At 41.4% G+C, this 16392-nt stretch overlaps 2 protein-coding genes across 2 annotated transcripts; both read right to left on the bottom strand.

The window, feature by feature from the left end:
• Nucleotides 1–190: 190 nt before the first annotated feature.
• gins4 (GINS complex subunit 4 (Sld5 homolog)) lies at nucleotides 191–5624 on the bottom strand. Its single transcript, XM_030417430.1, has 8 exons — nucleotides 5326–5624; nucleotides 5095–5181; nucleotides 2988–3101; nucleotides 2803–2900; nucleotides 2623–2711; nucleotides 2376–2466; nucleotides 2131–2235; nucleotides 191–1858 (listed from the first exon to the last, which is right to left on the bottom strand). Exons 1-7 carry the CDS (start codon nucleotides 5422–5424, stop codon nucleotides 2139–2141), a joined length of 675 nt encoding a protein of 224 aa, XP_030273290.1. The 5' UTR covers nucleotides 5425–5624; the 3' UTR covers nucleotides 191–1858; nucleotides 2131–2138.
• Nucleotides 5625–7836: 2212 nt separating this feature from the next.
• arid5a (AT-rich interactive domain 5A) lies at nucleotides 7837–15424 on the bottom strand. Its single transcript, XM_030415906.1, has 7 exons — nucleotides 15378–15424; nucleotides 13844–13914; nucleotides 11528–11696; nucleotides 11383–11435; nucleotides 10431–10528; nucleotides 10188–10347; nucleotides 7837–10100 (listed from the first exon to the last, which is right to left on the bottom strand). The coding sequence occupies exons 1-7, from the start codon at nucleotides 15379–15381 to the stop codon at nucleotides 8847–8849; spliced, it is 1809 nt and encodes a 602-aa protein (XP_030271766.1). The 5' UTR covers nucleotides 15382–15424; the 3' UTR covers nucleotides 7837–8846.
• Between the last annotated feature and the right edge of the window lie 968 nt (nucleotides 15425–16392).

Here is a 16392-nt window from a genome sequence, read left to right as displayed (position 1 = left end):
GGTTACAGACGTGGGATTTGGATTTACAACAGCGGTGCTGCACTCTGTCGGGGGCTCCAAATTGGAAAGAAATGCCAATTTCTTCATAATGTTGCTTTAAGATAAGACTATTTATGACACTGAAAGTTGACGGAGGTAAAACGAGAATGATGTTGCTGTGTTTAATAAAAATAAAATGCTATCATAGCCAGTCATTTACAGAGGTTTTTATTCTTCTCATATCATCATTTTCAAGGTCCAAGCCTGCTTTCATATTCTAACATTTTAATATAATAGAATTCATGTTAGGGCTGCAACATTTCTTTTTTTCATCGATTCATCTTTCGCGATTCATCGATCAAAAAAAAGGTACAGGAGGCAATCCTGGAGAAGGATGATTGTTTAGTCTCATTCCCAGGTTGACAAAACTGCAGCTTTGGGTTAGAATTTCAGGCTGAATATCGACCCAAAGCGTCACTATATGATGACCTGGGAATGAGACTGAACAATCAACTGTCTTTCTCATGAATTACCTCCCCTAGGTTTAATCGTTCAGTCTGTAAGATGAAAAAGATCAATTGAGTAAAATGCTCTTTACAAATTTCCAAAATCATCACGTCACAAAAGCCCAAAACTCTTCATTTACACTCACTGATGACAAACAGAAATCCACAAATCCTCACAGCTGAGATCTGGAAACAGCAAATGTTTGACATTTTTGCTTGAAAAAAGGCAGATTATCAAAACAGTTTTCTTTTGATCGACTAATAATTGCAGCTCTAATTCTTCGGGCATCTAAGCCAACTTGACCTTTCATGCTTTGATCATCTCTCTGTGATCTAGGAAAACAGGGAATGATTCATAATCCCTCAAAAAGACTGGGACCACTATAGACCATATCCATTAGCGTCCATTAGAGTCTGTATCAGCTCGATTAGCAGTGCATTTGAAGAGACAAAGAGTCTGAGGACTTGTGATTCTGTTTTGATAAGCTCACTCTCCCTCAGTCCCTTATTAGTTGCTGTTACTGGGCTATTTGCGAGGGCAAACAATGAGCACTGATTGCTCCCTCTGAAGCGCTTACATAACCATGCTATTACAACAATTATGTCTCAGAAAGACAATGTTCCACAGATCCTTTCAGGGCAAAACTAAAAACACAACCACCCCCAAAAAACCTGTACATTTGTTATGCAGAGCGTTGAAACAAATAATACACTGCTCTGGGTCTGGTAGCCAAGGTGAAGAGAATAAGTGATCCAAACATTAACAGGATTTCTATTATTTCTAATGACAGTAATGCACATTAGTTTAAGTCTGAATGTTATTAACATATAAAGAAACACGGTTCTTTCAAATGTGCATGCTCATAAACATGTGCACCACGGGAGAGAAAGCACTCGGATGCCAAGTCAACTGATGAAATTTCACCTTCCAGTCATTTGACGAAGCTTGTTATGGTGCGGTGGAGGAAAAAGGCCAATACTGTGAGTCATCTGGATAAGTAACTAGATTTGTATTTGCGCGTCACGCGGACACAAACACACCAGAATACATTACGATTATGTAACCAAACTTATGTTGTGACATGATTAAAAAGAGCCAAAAATAACATCGCAGCGCCGCAAAAGCTGCCTTGGTGAGCCGAGTTCATTCGTCAGCGGGAACTTTCTCACAATACCAGTAATGACTTGAAGACACGATGCCGCACATGTCTGCATTCGAGTCCCACAAATGAGTTCTCAATCCGGACAACTGGGTGCTTTTCCAGAAGTGATGTCTGCAGGCTGATCTTCCTCATTACTCCAATTTTACAAAAATTAAGCGTTGCTCATTTTCATACCTTCTGGAGCCAAAACATCCACACCAACAGTCAGACCTGGAAAAATTAAATTGACAATGTGTTAACTGTGATTCAAGTGAAATGACAAGCCTTCCTTATTGTAAACACAGTCTTAAACGAGACTGCTATAATCGGTTACCAAGAGACAATGCAAAAAAAGTGAGCTAAAAATACATCCAGATGTCTCTGCAAAGCAACTGCTTATGCAAGATCTGCAGAAATGATTAAGCAGATGTCTGTGCAAGAGGGTGTGAAGGCAGTGTTAAGGTAATTAGAAAGATGGCACGGTGAAACTCACACTCACTCACCTCGACATTCATATCAACTGCACAGCTCCACTTGAAACAAGTGGCGCTATAGTTCGATACCGCATTAGATGCTGAGAGCCCTCTTCCAGATCCACAACATACTCCCTGGTAGTAGAGAGCAGAGCAGAGATAATATCAGCTGTTTCAGTACCCATGCAGAAAAAAACCTCAGTGCTGAATGGAAAAAGGTAACGCTGCCACCTTGTGGGGTTTGAGAACAATAATTTCAAGTGGATGAAAAGTACCTCTGATCGTCTGTTTCAGGCTCCACCAAGATGTTTTCCTGCCTCTCCTTCACCCGCAGAAACACAAAGGAGTCCAAGCAAGGTTCAGGCACTGGGATTACATTAGAACACACAGGATGTAGTATGACGTTGAGTGGAAATGTCAGGGCAAATGCCACCCTCTGCCAGTGCATGCTAATATTAGTATTTCGGGCACAGGTCATCCAAGGCTATGAAGATGGGAGAATAAAAAGCAGAATAACTGTACCTGCTTTAAGCATATCCACTGTCTGTAGATTAGGGGGCATGCGCTTCAGTGCCACAGCCTTCAGGTAGGTTTCTGTGTTGGCATAGTACCTGTATAACAGTTGAACATGCGTTTTCACCTTCAAATGTCACAAAAACAGCAGCTGTTGAAATCACTCTGTCATTATTCTACTACACTCACTCTTTGGCGAAGGCAAACTCCTCAGGTGAAAGCAGCGACGGATCACCCTCGCCTCGAGACTTTTCTCTCTCCAGGACATGCGGGAAGAACTTTTCAATCTAGACGAAGATCAAGGAAATGTTGTCAGCAGGGGTTGAATGAGATGAGGGCTCCATTTTGCGCGGCGCACTATTAACCTGACCGACCTTCTGCAGACGAGAGCGCAGGTAGCTGCTGAGCATGAAGCGAATCCTGTCGATTTCCATGCGATGGATGCTGGCCTTGGCGTCACCCTTCTTCACCCGCTGCAGGTTGGCTTCCTGTTGGAGGAAAGGTCAGGACACTGTCAGGTCTCAACATGTTGTGTGTTATTAGGAGCCATGAGGAGAGCTTTTTTAATGACTGGCCTTTTAATCATTCGGCCATAATAATAAAAGCTTTTCTATTGTTCAATCCTAGTGTCATTTACACATTTTCTTGTATTTGGAATTAAATATATTTAATTAATTTATATATAACATTATGCAGACTTTAGATTTACAATGTATATACACTTTCCAGAATTACTTTAAAATGCTGATATTTTTGTGGGTCCTCTTATTACTATTTTTTTCCATATCATGTAAAGTGATAAATAATTAATGTTGCAAAAGAAACTAAATTAACCTAAAAAAAAAGAAAAGAAAAGTAGTTATTGCCACAGTCTAGGAAATTGATAAGTATGATGGGGTATTAGTGCCACTGTGCCAAAATCTGCAATAATGTCACGAGGAAGAAGCTGTGATAATTTGAGAATACATTTGTAATATTTCAAGAACAAAGTCCTAATTGTTTGAGGAAAATCATCAAAGACGCTGATGAAACCGCACCGGGCCTTGAAACATTAGTAAGACGGCTGAAGCTTGGTGAATCGTCCTTTCAAGAAAAAAGTCATAACAGAATAGCTTCTACGCGTATCGGTTGACTGGATTGCATGTGCATGTTAGAGCTATTGCGACGTACAGTGGTAAAATCTTGCCGCATCACATATCTTCTGTGTCCCACTCATTAACAAACAGGTTCCCTACTGAAGGACGTTTCCCACTTAAATGTCAAGGGAAGCATCTGTGCACTGTACTTCATCAGAGGTTACCATCTGTGCGGCGAAGAAGTCACACAATGACGAGATTTGTGCCTGATCAGAAGTGTTTTTTTTCAAACGGGTAGTTTCGATTTTCCACCTCCGATAACGAGAAGCGCACATCCGCTCTGCTATGCGTCTGTCAGAAGGTTGTCTGACTGTCTGACGGGGAGAGTACCACGTCAGCAGAGCAGTAATATAATGCACAGCTGAGCCGACTATAAGACAGGTAGATTCCAGATGCTTTTCATAATATTTACATAAAGCCCACTGAGCTGTAATCCTTCTGATGCCATGGCTGAGCTCTGGTCTCAGCTGCCCCCACTCTGCCAGTTCCAGCTGCTGCTTCAAAACACATTTGGTGACTGAGTCATGCATAATGTAACTGGCTTCAGTTTCTCTGATAATAAAATAAGATAAAATAAGGTGCTTATTGTTGAAACCTGTCCCCTTCAGGTCATCAACATCACTTATTCAACACATGATGGGATGCACTCAGTAGAGTATTACAATTCATGAGTATATTCTTGTAATATTACAACTTTTTCCTCTAAAACGTTATTTTTGTAATATCAGAAGTTAGTTTTTTGGCCCCAAGATATCCTTGTAATCTGTGCCATTTTTAAGTTATGGGTGTCTTTATCAATAATCGAGCACAAATGGTCAAATATGCTCCAGTGCCAGCTTCTAAAATGTACTGCTGTGTATTTTTGAGCTCTGGGTTACTGTCAGGGATCATTTCTAACATTTATAGACCAAATAAGTGATAGTTAAAAAGAGGTGGAGGAGTAAATTATTTCATTTCAATTTATACTTTCATACCATTACATTTCAGAGGGGGAAATTGTACTACTGAATTGTATAGCCACTGGAGTAATGTCCCTACATACTTGCCTTTTTAAAATATCTTTTCCGCTACCAATATTTGTATGTACAGTTGAATTATATTTTCCATGTAGGGCTTTGTAGTGGCTTTTTCTTTTGTGTGGCATTACTGCACGTATTAGACTGAATGAAGCACATGAACACTTCGACCGCCTCTGCAGTTAATAATTCATCAAAACAAAACAACCATTAATAGATCTGTATCACAATGTGTGTGCAGTCTCTGTCTGCTGACATTTAGACATGTAGGTAGAGACTTCTCTCAACATACAGCCCACAGAGCAGGAGGTATTCCCCGCTGAGTTTACCATGTGAGTCAGCTGCTCCATCACACACTCCACCACCTCAGACCTGTTCTCCAGCAGCTCCGGGGAGAACTTCTCGTTCAGCCAAGCCTGCGAGTGACACACAGGAACACACAACTGTGAGGACACTGCAGACAGCCTAATGGGAGCCATTACATGTCGTCGAGCCACTATGAGGGGTTCACGGCTCTCCGTGTGCTGTGAAATGGAATACTTTGGTTTAAATGAGCTCACTTCTTCCAGTTTGGCGATCAGCTCCGCCGGGGTCATAACATCCTCCTGACTTTCATCTTGGTTGATGTCGCTGCCGTCATCAGACAAAGCGTCCGACATATTTTATCTCTGCGAAGTGACGACAAAATACCGAGCTTCACCGGAACACAAGCTGTATGTTCAACTTGTCAACCGAAATGTTTATCGATTCAAATCGAATAATTCAGTAGAGTTTACTGAATAAACAACCACTAGCTACCCGGCAGCATGTACCTACTGGAGAAAGTCCTTGTTTATTCGCGCCATTGGAGCTCTTCTCGCGAGAAGTGTAATTTAGTATTTCGGCCCTGCGTAATATCTGTAAGGCACGGTTTCGCAAAGGCTGTTCATAGTGAACACCACACACGAACGACTTGTACAGTAAAAGCCATCGCTTCGCAGAAATAAAATTCGGATTTTCTATCATGGTTGGTGTGAGCGTCTGCCTCTCCAATAGTGGGAGGCGGACGTTAAACAGCCGAGGAGCAGTGTTTCCTGTGAGTCTCTACTCAGGGAAAATATTGGCAATGAGTACCCATTGTAATACAATGGACGCACAATAAGAATGATTATTCATTATTATATTATTAGGTGTAAAAAAAAATGCTATATTAATATGATTGAGTATTGAATACTACACATAGAGGGCAGAGAAATTTAAGGAAAACCCTGAATAAATGAGTTTAGAAACATAACAAAAGGTAGCTCTGGGGGAGAATTTGTTGGTATGGTTGGGTCCAATTGTTTCCCCCTAAAGACACAGGTGGATACAAACCAAAAAATGCAAAGCCAATACAAAACTGCCCTGGGTATCCATTCATCCCATATGAAACAAATCTAACCTGAGAGGAGTGACCTTAACATGCATAGAGGATAGTGTTCACTGAATCGTTTGATGAGTATGGAAAGGATGTTGCTGTCAAAAGATCTCAACCCAGTTGAACACATATCAGAGATTTTGGACTGTCGAGCTTGAAAATGTCCTCCAACAGCTTCATCAAAACACCAAGTGAGGGAACATCTTTTGGAAGAAAGAAAACTGTCCCATTCCTCCAGTAGAGTTGAGGAGGTGGCACACTGTGGCCTCACACCTAACTAAGACACTTTATATTATGTTGTTAACCAACTGTGGAGTTGATATATCATAGAAACACATGTTGTCCTGAAGAATATGCATGTAATACCCTTGCTTGATGGTGGCAGAGGTATGACGGTACAGAAAAACTTCTAGCCTATTTTAACTAAACTCTATTATTCACAGCTGCATGCCATGACATCATGGGATTTTAAGGAATTTGTAGAAAGTGAATGCAAAAAATAATATCATTTACACACACACAAAACTCATATACATGACTGCAGTCAATTCATGGGCACCATATTTCCCATAAAGTTTCCCAGAGTCAACATGCCATGCCCACTTGGGGGGGGGGCTTCACTTCAACCATGTGTATCTCTATCAGTTAGTGCGAATCCAACAGAAATACCATAATCTGCTTCGTTTGCTCCAGCTGTCTTGCTCAGACCACATTGTGGCCTGCAGCAGAATCTCATTTGTCAGACTTCCTCTTTCTCTTTCCTCCTCATTGCGCTTGCCACAGAATTCATTGTTATTTTCAACAGAAATGATCGAGCACTGATGTGGCAATGCCACAGTGACATTCGGTGTCGCACATTCTCACGGTTGCTTCTTCAGCCTGGGCTTATCATACCTGCAGGGTTGTGGTGGGAACTGCAGTCACTTTGTAAAGCAGATCAACAGATACTAATAACACAGCTGGCGTTTATGCCCAGAAGTAAAGTTTATGCCCCCAAACGACATGAAGTATAATGAGGTCAGAGTGAGTTCTTAGGAAGAGGAATTGCAATGTCACAACGGTTTTGGGACGGCTCAGATGTTTGGTGTGATTAATGACTGAGTTCAGAAAAGTTTGTTCTTGAACAACTGTGTATAGTGTCATGGAAACACAGGAAATACCTGCCCATTTTGTCTCCTTATTACAACTCATTAATGTCGTTTATTGCCTTATTCAGTTACGACCTTCTCAGAATATTACAATAATCATACTGGTGCCAGTCACTCATACATCAGGTGACCAAATAATTAGAAACTGTTTAAAAATCAACAGTTTCTTATCCAAATGTGTTGTTATCTTGATATGTATGTGTATGTATGACAGTTTCCACAATTTTGTAACTCAAAAAGCACTCGCTAGAGTGCATACCTCCACTAAGGCCCAACAGTCCCCTTTTGTATTTACTTTAGATACCAGCCACATGAATATGCCAGATTTGTTTTGATAATTCCATGCAATAGCCCCTGAGAAATGAACAAAAATGTCTAAAAATGCCCTATCATATCTGGACCAGCACCAATAATTGGGCCTGTTCTGGGCCAATACCCATCCTCTATCCAAGTTCCATGGTAATCCTTTCAGTAGTTTTTGTGTAATCCTGCTGACAAACCAACCAATCAAACAGACCAGTCAAAGGTTTAATTATGTTTTATGTTTATTTATGATCATTTACTTACTTTATGTTTAAATACAGTTGAATGACAATGAGATCTGCATATGAAATCAAAATATCATAACGCTAATACATGGAACGTGCAATACTCATACTCATTCACAAATGTGCAAGAACTGTAGTTTTGAATTCAACTTAACGGTGTCTGTTTGATCAATCTATGTGAATTTGTCACAGTCGTAAAAATCTGTCTTTACATTTGTATTTTTTTCCTGTACATGTACAATTGATTTGAGTGAATTTACAATAACTTTTATTATCTTGGGTAAGACAAAACATTTTCATTGTGTCACTTTAAAAGTGGAAATGTTACAAGTTATTATCCGGCACTGGAGTAGTACAATGGCTTCAATAATGCACATGTTTGATGCATTTGGGTTCAAGCTGTTTCCCTTTAGATCTTATCAGTGTCTTCAGCATCACTGCTGTGACTTCATTTCCCTTCAGTGTATTTTGGTCTTGGTCCTAGAAATTCACATGGGAACAGAGGCTATGTGTGAAGCCACAAAAGTTAAACATGTGTGTGTGTGTGTGTGTTGCATACTAATGCCAATGTTTACACAAGCACAAGTATGGCTTCATCATAAGTACACCAAGCAATGGAAAGGTGGTGCAATCATATTTGCACGGCGGCCATTTTCCTTTGACATCTCGGTCAGGATGGCCAATGTTACACTGCTGGTTGCTGGTTCTGGGTTACAGGTCGTATAAATGTAGAATCTGATAAACTGTTATCTTTTCGGGCCTCCCAATTCATCAGCAACCAAAAGACAAAAATTTGATGGCCCATTAGCTTCCATTAGACAACAACAGCTAACATTAGCGTTCAACCACTTTCTAGCTAACATTACTGTTTGACAGAGTAACTGAGCCTGATGTCATAAGAAAATGGCCACCGTGTGAAAATGGACTTTGGCTGCCTTCATTCTTTGTCAAGTAGCAATTATTTAAGTCTGGAGTTGAAAAACAAAGAATCACAGCTTGTGAGGATAAATGGGACTCATGGCAGGTAGGGTGTATCCAGTTTGGGGATTTAACAGAGGAAAGGTGTAAGGATACGGGTAAACAGCGGACCCAATGAAAGCAGAGTGAGCTGGGCTCACTGGGACATGATGGTACATAAGCTGAGAATGGGGTAGTCTCATTCTGCCGGAAAGAAACGCAGGGTGTAGAGGTTGGTGCCGAGAGTCTCTCCCTGATTTGTCATAACTTGACAGGACACACGACACCGGCAGGCTGGCGGGGGAATGGGATAGGCCCTGCTGAGCGGGAGGAGCTTTTTGAAGCATTGTCCTGGATTTATCCCTCTTCTCTGGCTGATAGGGCCACGGAGCCACGTTGTTCGGCTTCCTCGGACAAGTCAGAGAGTCGTCCTGCTGCATCAACCTGCCCTGGGGGCTTTTATAACCAGGTCGAATGGGAGCAGGCCGTGGAAGCTGAACAGACTTTGGAATAACTTTGGTGAAACTAGAGGTAGATGTCGGAGCCCAGCTTGATTTCACATTGAAAGAAGAGGTTGGGTATGGATAGGGGAAATATCTGCCACTCATTATATGGATTGGCTTCCCAGAAGAGTCTTTAATCTGGACTTTGATGGGGTCTACAGAGTGGGAGTGGGAGCTGATGTGAGAAACGTCTTTCTTCCGTCCTGCAGGGTCTTTGGATATCTGGCTACAGCTCACTGACTTGCTTTCCTCACTACTGCTGGATGTATTTTTCTCAGAGCTGGAACAGTTGCGGGCTAGCTCAGAGCCTGATGCGGGTTTGTCTTCATTCCCTGTTGCATCGTCCTCAGATGAAACAGACAATGGCGAAGGGCTGCGGGATGAGGACGAGGACAACGGGACAGGGGAGCCATCTGATGAGTTGCAGTTCTGGCTGGAAGAGGCCCGGGCTGGGGACTGGGAGCACTGAATGACGGAGGGCCTCTCTTTGTCCTCGCTCTGAGGGCTCAGGGGCAGTTTGAGGCTAGCCTGAGCCATTCGCTTTTTCTTCTCCAGAGGTGAGATGACCTCACCAGCAGCAGATGGGATATGAGCAGTCCAGGGGCTGGATGTGGGGACCTGGACAAGGCGGGCATAGACCGAAGTGCAAAGATTGGTGGCAGCTCTGGTTGGCTGAGAGCAGTCCGGATGGCATCTGTCAGAGTTGGCAGCCCAGAGAGCGTGGTGAGGATGCATCACTGCTTCACTTTGGCAGGCAGCCTCTGGACTTCTCTGGGTGAGTATCTATAAAATAAAACAGGGGATATTTTCAGTCACATCGTGTAATAATACAGATTTTCGTTTTTTTTAGGACTTTTTAACAGATGTTACCTCAGAGTCCATCTCTCTGTCCGACTGAGTCCTTTTCCTCTTCCTCTCAACCTTATGGACTTTGCCATCCAAATTTCTCTTGTAAGGCTTCCTTGGTTTGCTCGGAGGCAGCGGTTTGTCCTCCTCTCCTTTTATGTGTCTTTCAAAGGGCAGCACCAGCCTAAAAAAAGATACAGTTTAGATTATAGATCTGTCGTAAAGCGATTGAATCGGCATGTTAGTCGGAAACCGAATCATGCTCACTTCTCGTAGTGTCTGCGGGTGCAAGTAGCGGCGCTGGTGCTACCTGGACTTCCTCCAAGCTCATCATAAACCTTCTTCCAAAGACGTCGAGCCGTCACCTGTTGGACACGGCAATGGAGAAAATGTGCATGAGACAACCATTTACGGAAACGAAAGTAGTTAAGTAGATTTTGTGCAATCCTGCCGACAAACCAACCAACAAACGGATACGGGACAATCGTTCATTCATGAAAATAAAGGTTAGCTACTTTATTGACTAACTACACTTACAGTATTATTATTGTTTGGCTTGGAAATTGGGTCAGTTATTATGATACTATTTACTAACAAAGGTTCCATAAGAGGACTGGAAGTGTCAGCCACAATCGTGTGACTTTCACTTACCGAAGTAATACTTTAACACAATATGTTAACTTTTACTCAAGTATGACTTTTGGATACAACACTGGGGGAATGGGTACAATATACAGCACATCAGGCACTTTTACCGTGGCATACCTGCGTTAAAATCTAGTTTTAAAACTGTTTTTGGTGAAACGTGGCAGCTGGTTACCCTTTAAATGCCATGTCTGCTGGTTTTCAGTACTGAAAGAGCACTGTCTTTTTTTCTTTGTTTTTAGCTTTACTCATACGTGGGTGGCTTATATTGTTGTGATTACACCTTGGGGCGCAGTGGCAGAGGTGATGGTGGTGACCGGGGTCAACTCTGTTTCGAGCCCCAGGCCGGCCAAAGTGCCTTTTCTATATGAGTCGCACTCTCCGAGCGTCGACATCAAAGACAACAGAGTGACACGAGGCGCTGACGCTGAGAGCTCTGCTGCCTATGCGTCCTCCGTTGCGGTAGAAACCACCATGTCGCAGCACGTTGACCTACAGCTCATTTTCCACTTAGAAACCTGTAAACACTGAAGCTTTTTGCACCTAAGTAGTCGATGGGAGAACTTGTACTTACCGAATCATAGCCCCCGAGTTTCTCCACAGCTTTGTAGATTCTCCAGAGATTAACTGGGAGTGAAAAAGACGCAAGAAACTAATTATTTTCACTCAAGTTCCTTGCGAATGTTGTGTTCATGCAACAGCAGTGTTAATGAACTCACTCTGCTTGAAGCCCAGATGTGGGATCCTTTCTATGGGTGTAGCTCTGTCCTTCATGAAAGAGTGCAGACCTGATATGAAGGCCTTCTCCTCCATCTGCACTAGACTGGGCCTCGCTTCATCCTCACACTCAGTCATAGAGTCGTGAATCTCAATGACGGAGGGAGAAGCCTAGCGTAGAGAGAAAACGGATGCATTAGAGACGCAAAAAAAAAAGAAAAAGAAAAGTGTTTTGCATCAAAAGGGAGTAGCTCTTATAAATGCACAGTCCACTGCACCGCCATAGAAACCTGTTTTTACAGTTGACGGTATTATCACAGATGGGGGGGGGGGGGATAACACACAGAGTCATCTCATGGGATGCAAATGCTGAAATGAAACATCAAAATCAGAGGGTAGGGTTTTACCGCTACTTTCAATAGACAACCGCTACACATCCTGTCTGGAGAGAAAGCAGCAGACTTGTGGGGTTTTTGGTCTAGAGTTGTCTGTCACCAGTATCACAAATGTCACTTTTGAAAAACAAACATAAGACAAATAAACACCTAAAGTGTAGCGAACCATACTGTACATGTATCACTGATGACCGATGAGAGACGACACGGTGAATGAGGGTGATGCTTTAGTAATTGTTCTTCTGAAATCTAACCGGTTGCATGTTGGCTGTATTTTTTTTTTGTGCAACCCCAGTTACAGTAACTCTGGAGGAGGACTTTTAAGATACCAAGAAATTAGTTGTATCAAGAGTGACACTCTCCAGATTTCCAGTACAAGAAATTGGCAATGTCACTATTTGTGGTTTGCAAGAAAGGAGAAATGAAACAGTGAAGGCTTGCAGAAATAAAATCATCCGTTAGAGGGACTTCAACAAGAGAAGTACTAACCAACGACGACGTAACCAGAGAAACTGCTTACACTTATCTGGTAATATGTGTGAAGGCTTGACTCAAAAACCAATGAACTTTGACAAACTGACATCTGCTATTGCTGTGAAATCATAGATTACAGTATTTCACGAGAGCTGTGTCGATCAATTTCGATAGATTGGATGTCAGAAGGGACCACAATGGACTCGGCCAATATTTTATTTTGAATCACCGCACGTAGACGCTGCTATATTTCTAAGGCAGTCTTTGTACAACAAAACGGCTCGAGGTGGTTTCATATTGAATCAAGTTCCTCTATGTGGTTCCTGGTTCCGAGAAGTAGGCCTACATAGTGAGTAATAGTGAAGGTGCAGGCCTCTAACCAAGATAGCCCCGACTGAGTCACAGCTCAGCGGCTCTACGCTGCCGTTCCCAGCCAACAGCCACCAGCTCTGACTTTCCACTGTTTTTCTGTATCACCTGCGTTTCCTTCTCCTGATATTTTGATTGTGTTATGATCTCTAGATGTCTTTGAAAAAAAAAAAAAAAAATCGCATTTCACAAACATAGCTCCACACTGTGCTCGACTGGAAATCCTGCATCTCAAATAATGAAGAAGTTTGACAAATTTTCCTCGGAATCTTGCAGCAAAAAAAAGAAAAAAAAAGAAAAGAAAAAAAATCACCTGTATTCAGTGAAGGCCTTTCAACTTTCAGTTATTGTTTTCAGATGTGATTCACAAAACTTTCAGGTTCATGCATCAATGGTTGCCTACAGGAAACGTCTGCACTCGAAGCCACACACTGTAGCCCCTTTTGCAGCAGATCTCACTCGACACCAGAGAGCGAATATCATTGTGAAAGTTGATTTCCACTAGATGAAATTTTTTGGAAAACCGTGTGGGTAGGTGTTGATGTCAATGTGTTGATATGTGATTCTCGCAATGATTGTCAGTGGCGTGCTGGATTGATGCAATCGGCAGGCCAGAAGTCACCACAGAAACCACCGGGCTTTCAACTAACATCAGCTTTTGGAAATTCGGTGAGCTAATTTGTGTTTCTCATATTGTACCTCTCATTTCAGTTACCAGAATAGTGGCTTTGAAGACCTCCTGCAGTTTCTGTATGTGCAAATGAAATATTGCGTTGCGTCTTATGGCGTGAGATGTGCGTGTGATCCGTCTCGGTCCCTCTCAGAATTCAGAATCACTAATTCCTTGTTAGTCATTTCACGATCTGCCATCAAGATGAAACAACTGTACAAACAAGATTGGCGCTTCAAAAAATTGCCACTATCTCAAATTCACTTAAAAAGGGGAAATGAAACACAACCTATATCTCACTCTGAGTAATCATATGTGGAGTCACCAATTAACTGTAACTGATGGAAATTGCCCAAACTGTTGCCAGAAGGCCAACTGACATTTCTACGAGCCTGAGGTTGGTACAGTACCTGACTCTCCGGCCCCTTCTCGTCATCGCTGGCCGACGTCTGTTGTGACGTCTCGCTCTGGTCCTCTTGAGCTTCAAACATTGAGACACACAGAAATTAAAGGGGCGTCTTTACTTGTGGCTCTGGTGTAGAAAACTAACCCTGACCCATTTAAAATATTTACGAGGCGATAATACAAAGCCAGAGATGTTTTATTTGATTCCATGACTGAATAAACAAGTAAAATACGGCCCCTGAACACTGTTTGAGGCTAGAAAGGTGGCAGGGTCCGCCAAATATAAACAAAGTAGGACAGTGTGAGTGTTGTCCTTTAAGGTCGCTCTGTTTTTTCAGTTTATTCAATCATGTACACTAAGACGGGTTGTCACTTTAGTTCGTTTAGGCTTAAAAAAAAAATTTTTTTAAATCACCGTCTTACTCCAAATGAGTATGTGATTTGGATTTCGAAGAGTCAAGCACAAATTTAACGTTCAACAAAGAGTGTCCAAACTCATCGTCAGCGCTGCAGGATATGTAGCACTTCTGGTAATTTGTGTAACGGTCGTAAGATCGACCAGCACAAAAATAAAAATCTGTCGAACATATTGTCAACTGAGTGTGATATAAAACCACAGGTTGCAAAACCACTTCCTGCTCATGAACAAAACCGCTTGTATAGTTCACTGTATGATATTGTAACACGTAAGCTATCGTATTTGGCAATAGTGAGGTTATCGCAAGCAATAAATTACAATGTACCTTAGAGCTTAACAGCAAGTGAGGGAGGCTGATTAAAAACCAGTGCAATATGAGATATTAAGTAATGCTTTACATGTTGCTCTGACAGCTGTTACTGGGGGTGTTTTGGGATTTCTCGTTCATTTGTGAAGAAAATAAAACACAGATATTAAAAATAAAACGCTCTGGGGATGCAGTAGAGCCAGATTCTGAGAATGAAACGTTGTTCCTCACAAACCTCGTAGCCCTCCACCCACGGTGATATCATTTGTATGCAAAACCAATATGCTTCTCTTTTGAGATCACTTGTTTCCTGTGCTGTGGCTTGAACCTTTAATTCTGCTTTCAGTAGCCTCTAACTTCTCCATTTCAGATGTTGAAGACATATTTTTTTCATACAGTGCGTTTATTTTCATGCGCTTTCAAACATGCACTGAACATTGGACATCTAGTTTGTTTTTGTATAAATGCATTAACAAAGGTGTTTCCCGTTCTAGATATTGATCTAAGGCAAGATATTAATGTAGATTAGTTTCAGCACTTGCGTTACATCAAAAATGATGATAAATTACTGAGAAATTATGTTTTTCTTATAGATAAAAAGTGAATTTCTTTCACAAATGTGTGTAATGTACATTTATTAACTTTTGTAAAAGCAGATTTTTTTTTATACATACGTTAAAGAACAAGTTCATATAAAGTCACGTCCACAAACAATACTACTAAAACTATACAGCACTAAACATGTTACAGTAAACACATCAAACAGTAAAAATGAAGAGTATCTGCCCGTCATGAAGAGGAAAGCGACACTCACCCATTTCCAGACGTTGTCTTCAGTCTCTGGCTTGACTGTGTTTTGTGACAGTAATTCATGAGGCACCCTCCTCAACTTCACACCACGAAACAGGAAGGCGTCTCCACAGAACAGTTTCATTGGTCGAATCGTCGCTCATCAGCACTCAAGTCTGGGAAACAGAGTTTCTTTTTCTTCTGTTTTTCTGGTCACTCAAGTCTCACAATGTCTGTTCTCTGTTTCATCTCTTGAGTTTCAGGCTAAAGAAGATAGCAGCTGCGCTCATAACAGTCATTCAATTCGTAGTTTATTCATTATTTACAGATAATTAAATATGAAAATTAAGCTGGTGTCTTTTTTACGGCGTTGTTGGCGACTGTAATGTCACTGCTGCTTTTGTATGTGACATCACAAATGATTGTGCGAGAAAAGATATTATGTTGTGTTATAATAACTGAACTAAGTTTGTCAGTATGGTGATACAATGATTGAGACCTGGTCGGTAATACTTTATAATAACAATCGTTAATAAATGATATGTTTTAGTGAAATATAAAAGACAACAGTCCCCTTTAATTCAGTCAAGCCTTCTTCAAAAATCTGACTGGATAGACCTGTATCACTCGAAATAAACCACCCATAACTAATAACAACCATAATAATTAAGCAGATCCCTTTGGGTATGAGATATAAAACATTTATAAATGTTAAGCTGCTGAGTGTAGTTTACTCTTCCCACGGATCTGAATCTGCAACAGAATGCATCATATCCATTTGGATATACTTTTAAAACTAACTATACAACTGAAACTATAACAGATACATTAAAAACTGTTGGTACATTTCTGAATCCCCAGGATTTGTATTAGCATCCACATCAAATTGCACTCCCTCAGTTTGGTGAAAATCCATTCAATAGTTTTTGTGTAATCCTGCCCACAAACCAACCGACCAACAAACGGACGCTTGAGAAAACATCAACTTAACAGGCACTAGGCAACTTTTTTGCTTTAACTTGAACTTGAACTTGAACTTT

This window comes from Sparus aurata, chromosome 5, assembly GCF_900880675.1.
Source record: "Sparus aurata chromosome 5, fSpaAur1.1, whole genome shotgun sequence".
Taxonomy (NCBI): Eukaryota; Metazoa; Chordata; class Actinopteri; order Spariformes; family Sparidae; genus Sparus; species Sparus aurata.
This window is presented reverse-complemented; position numbering and strand designations above follow the sequence as displayed.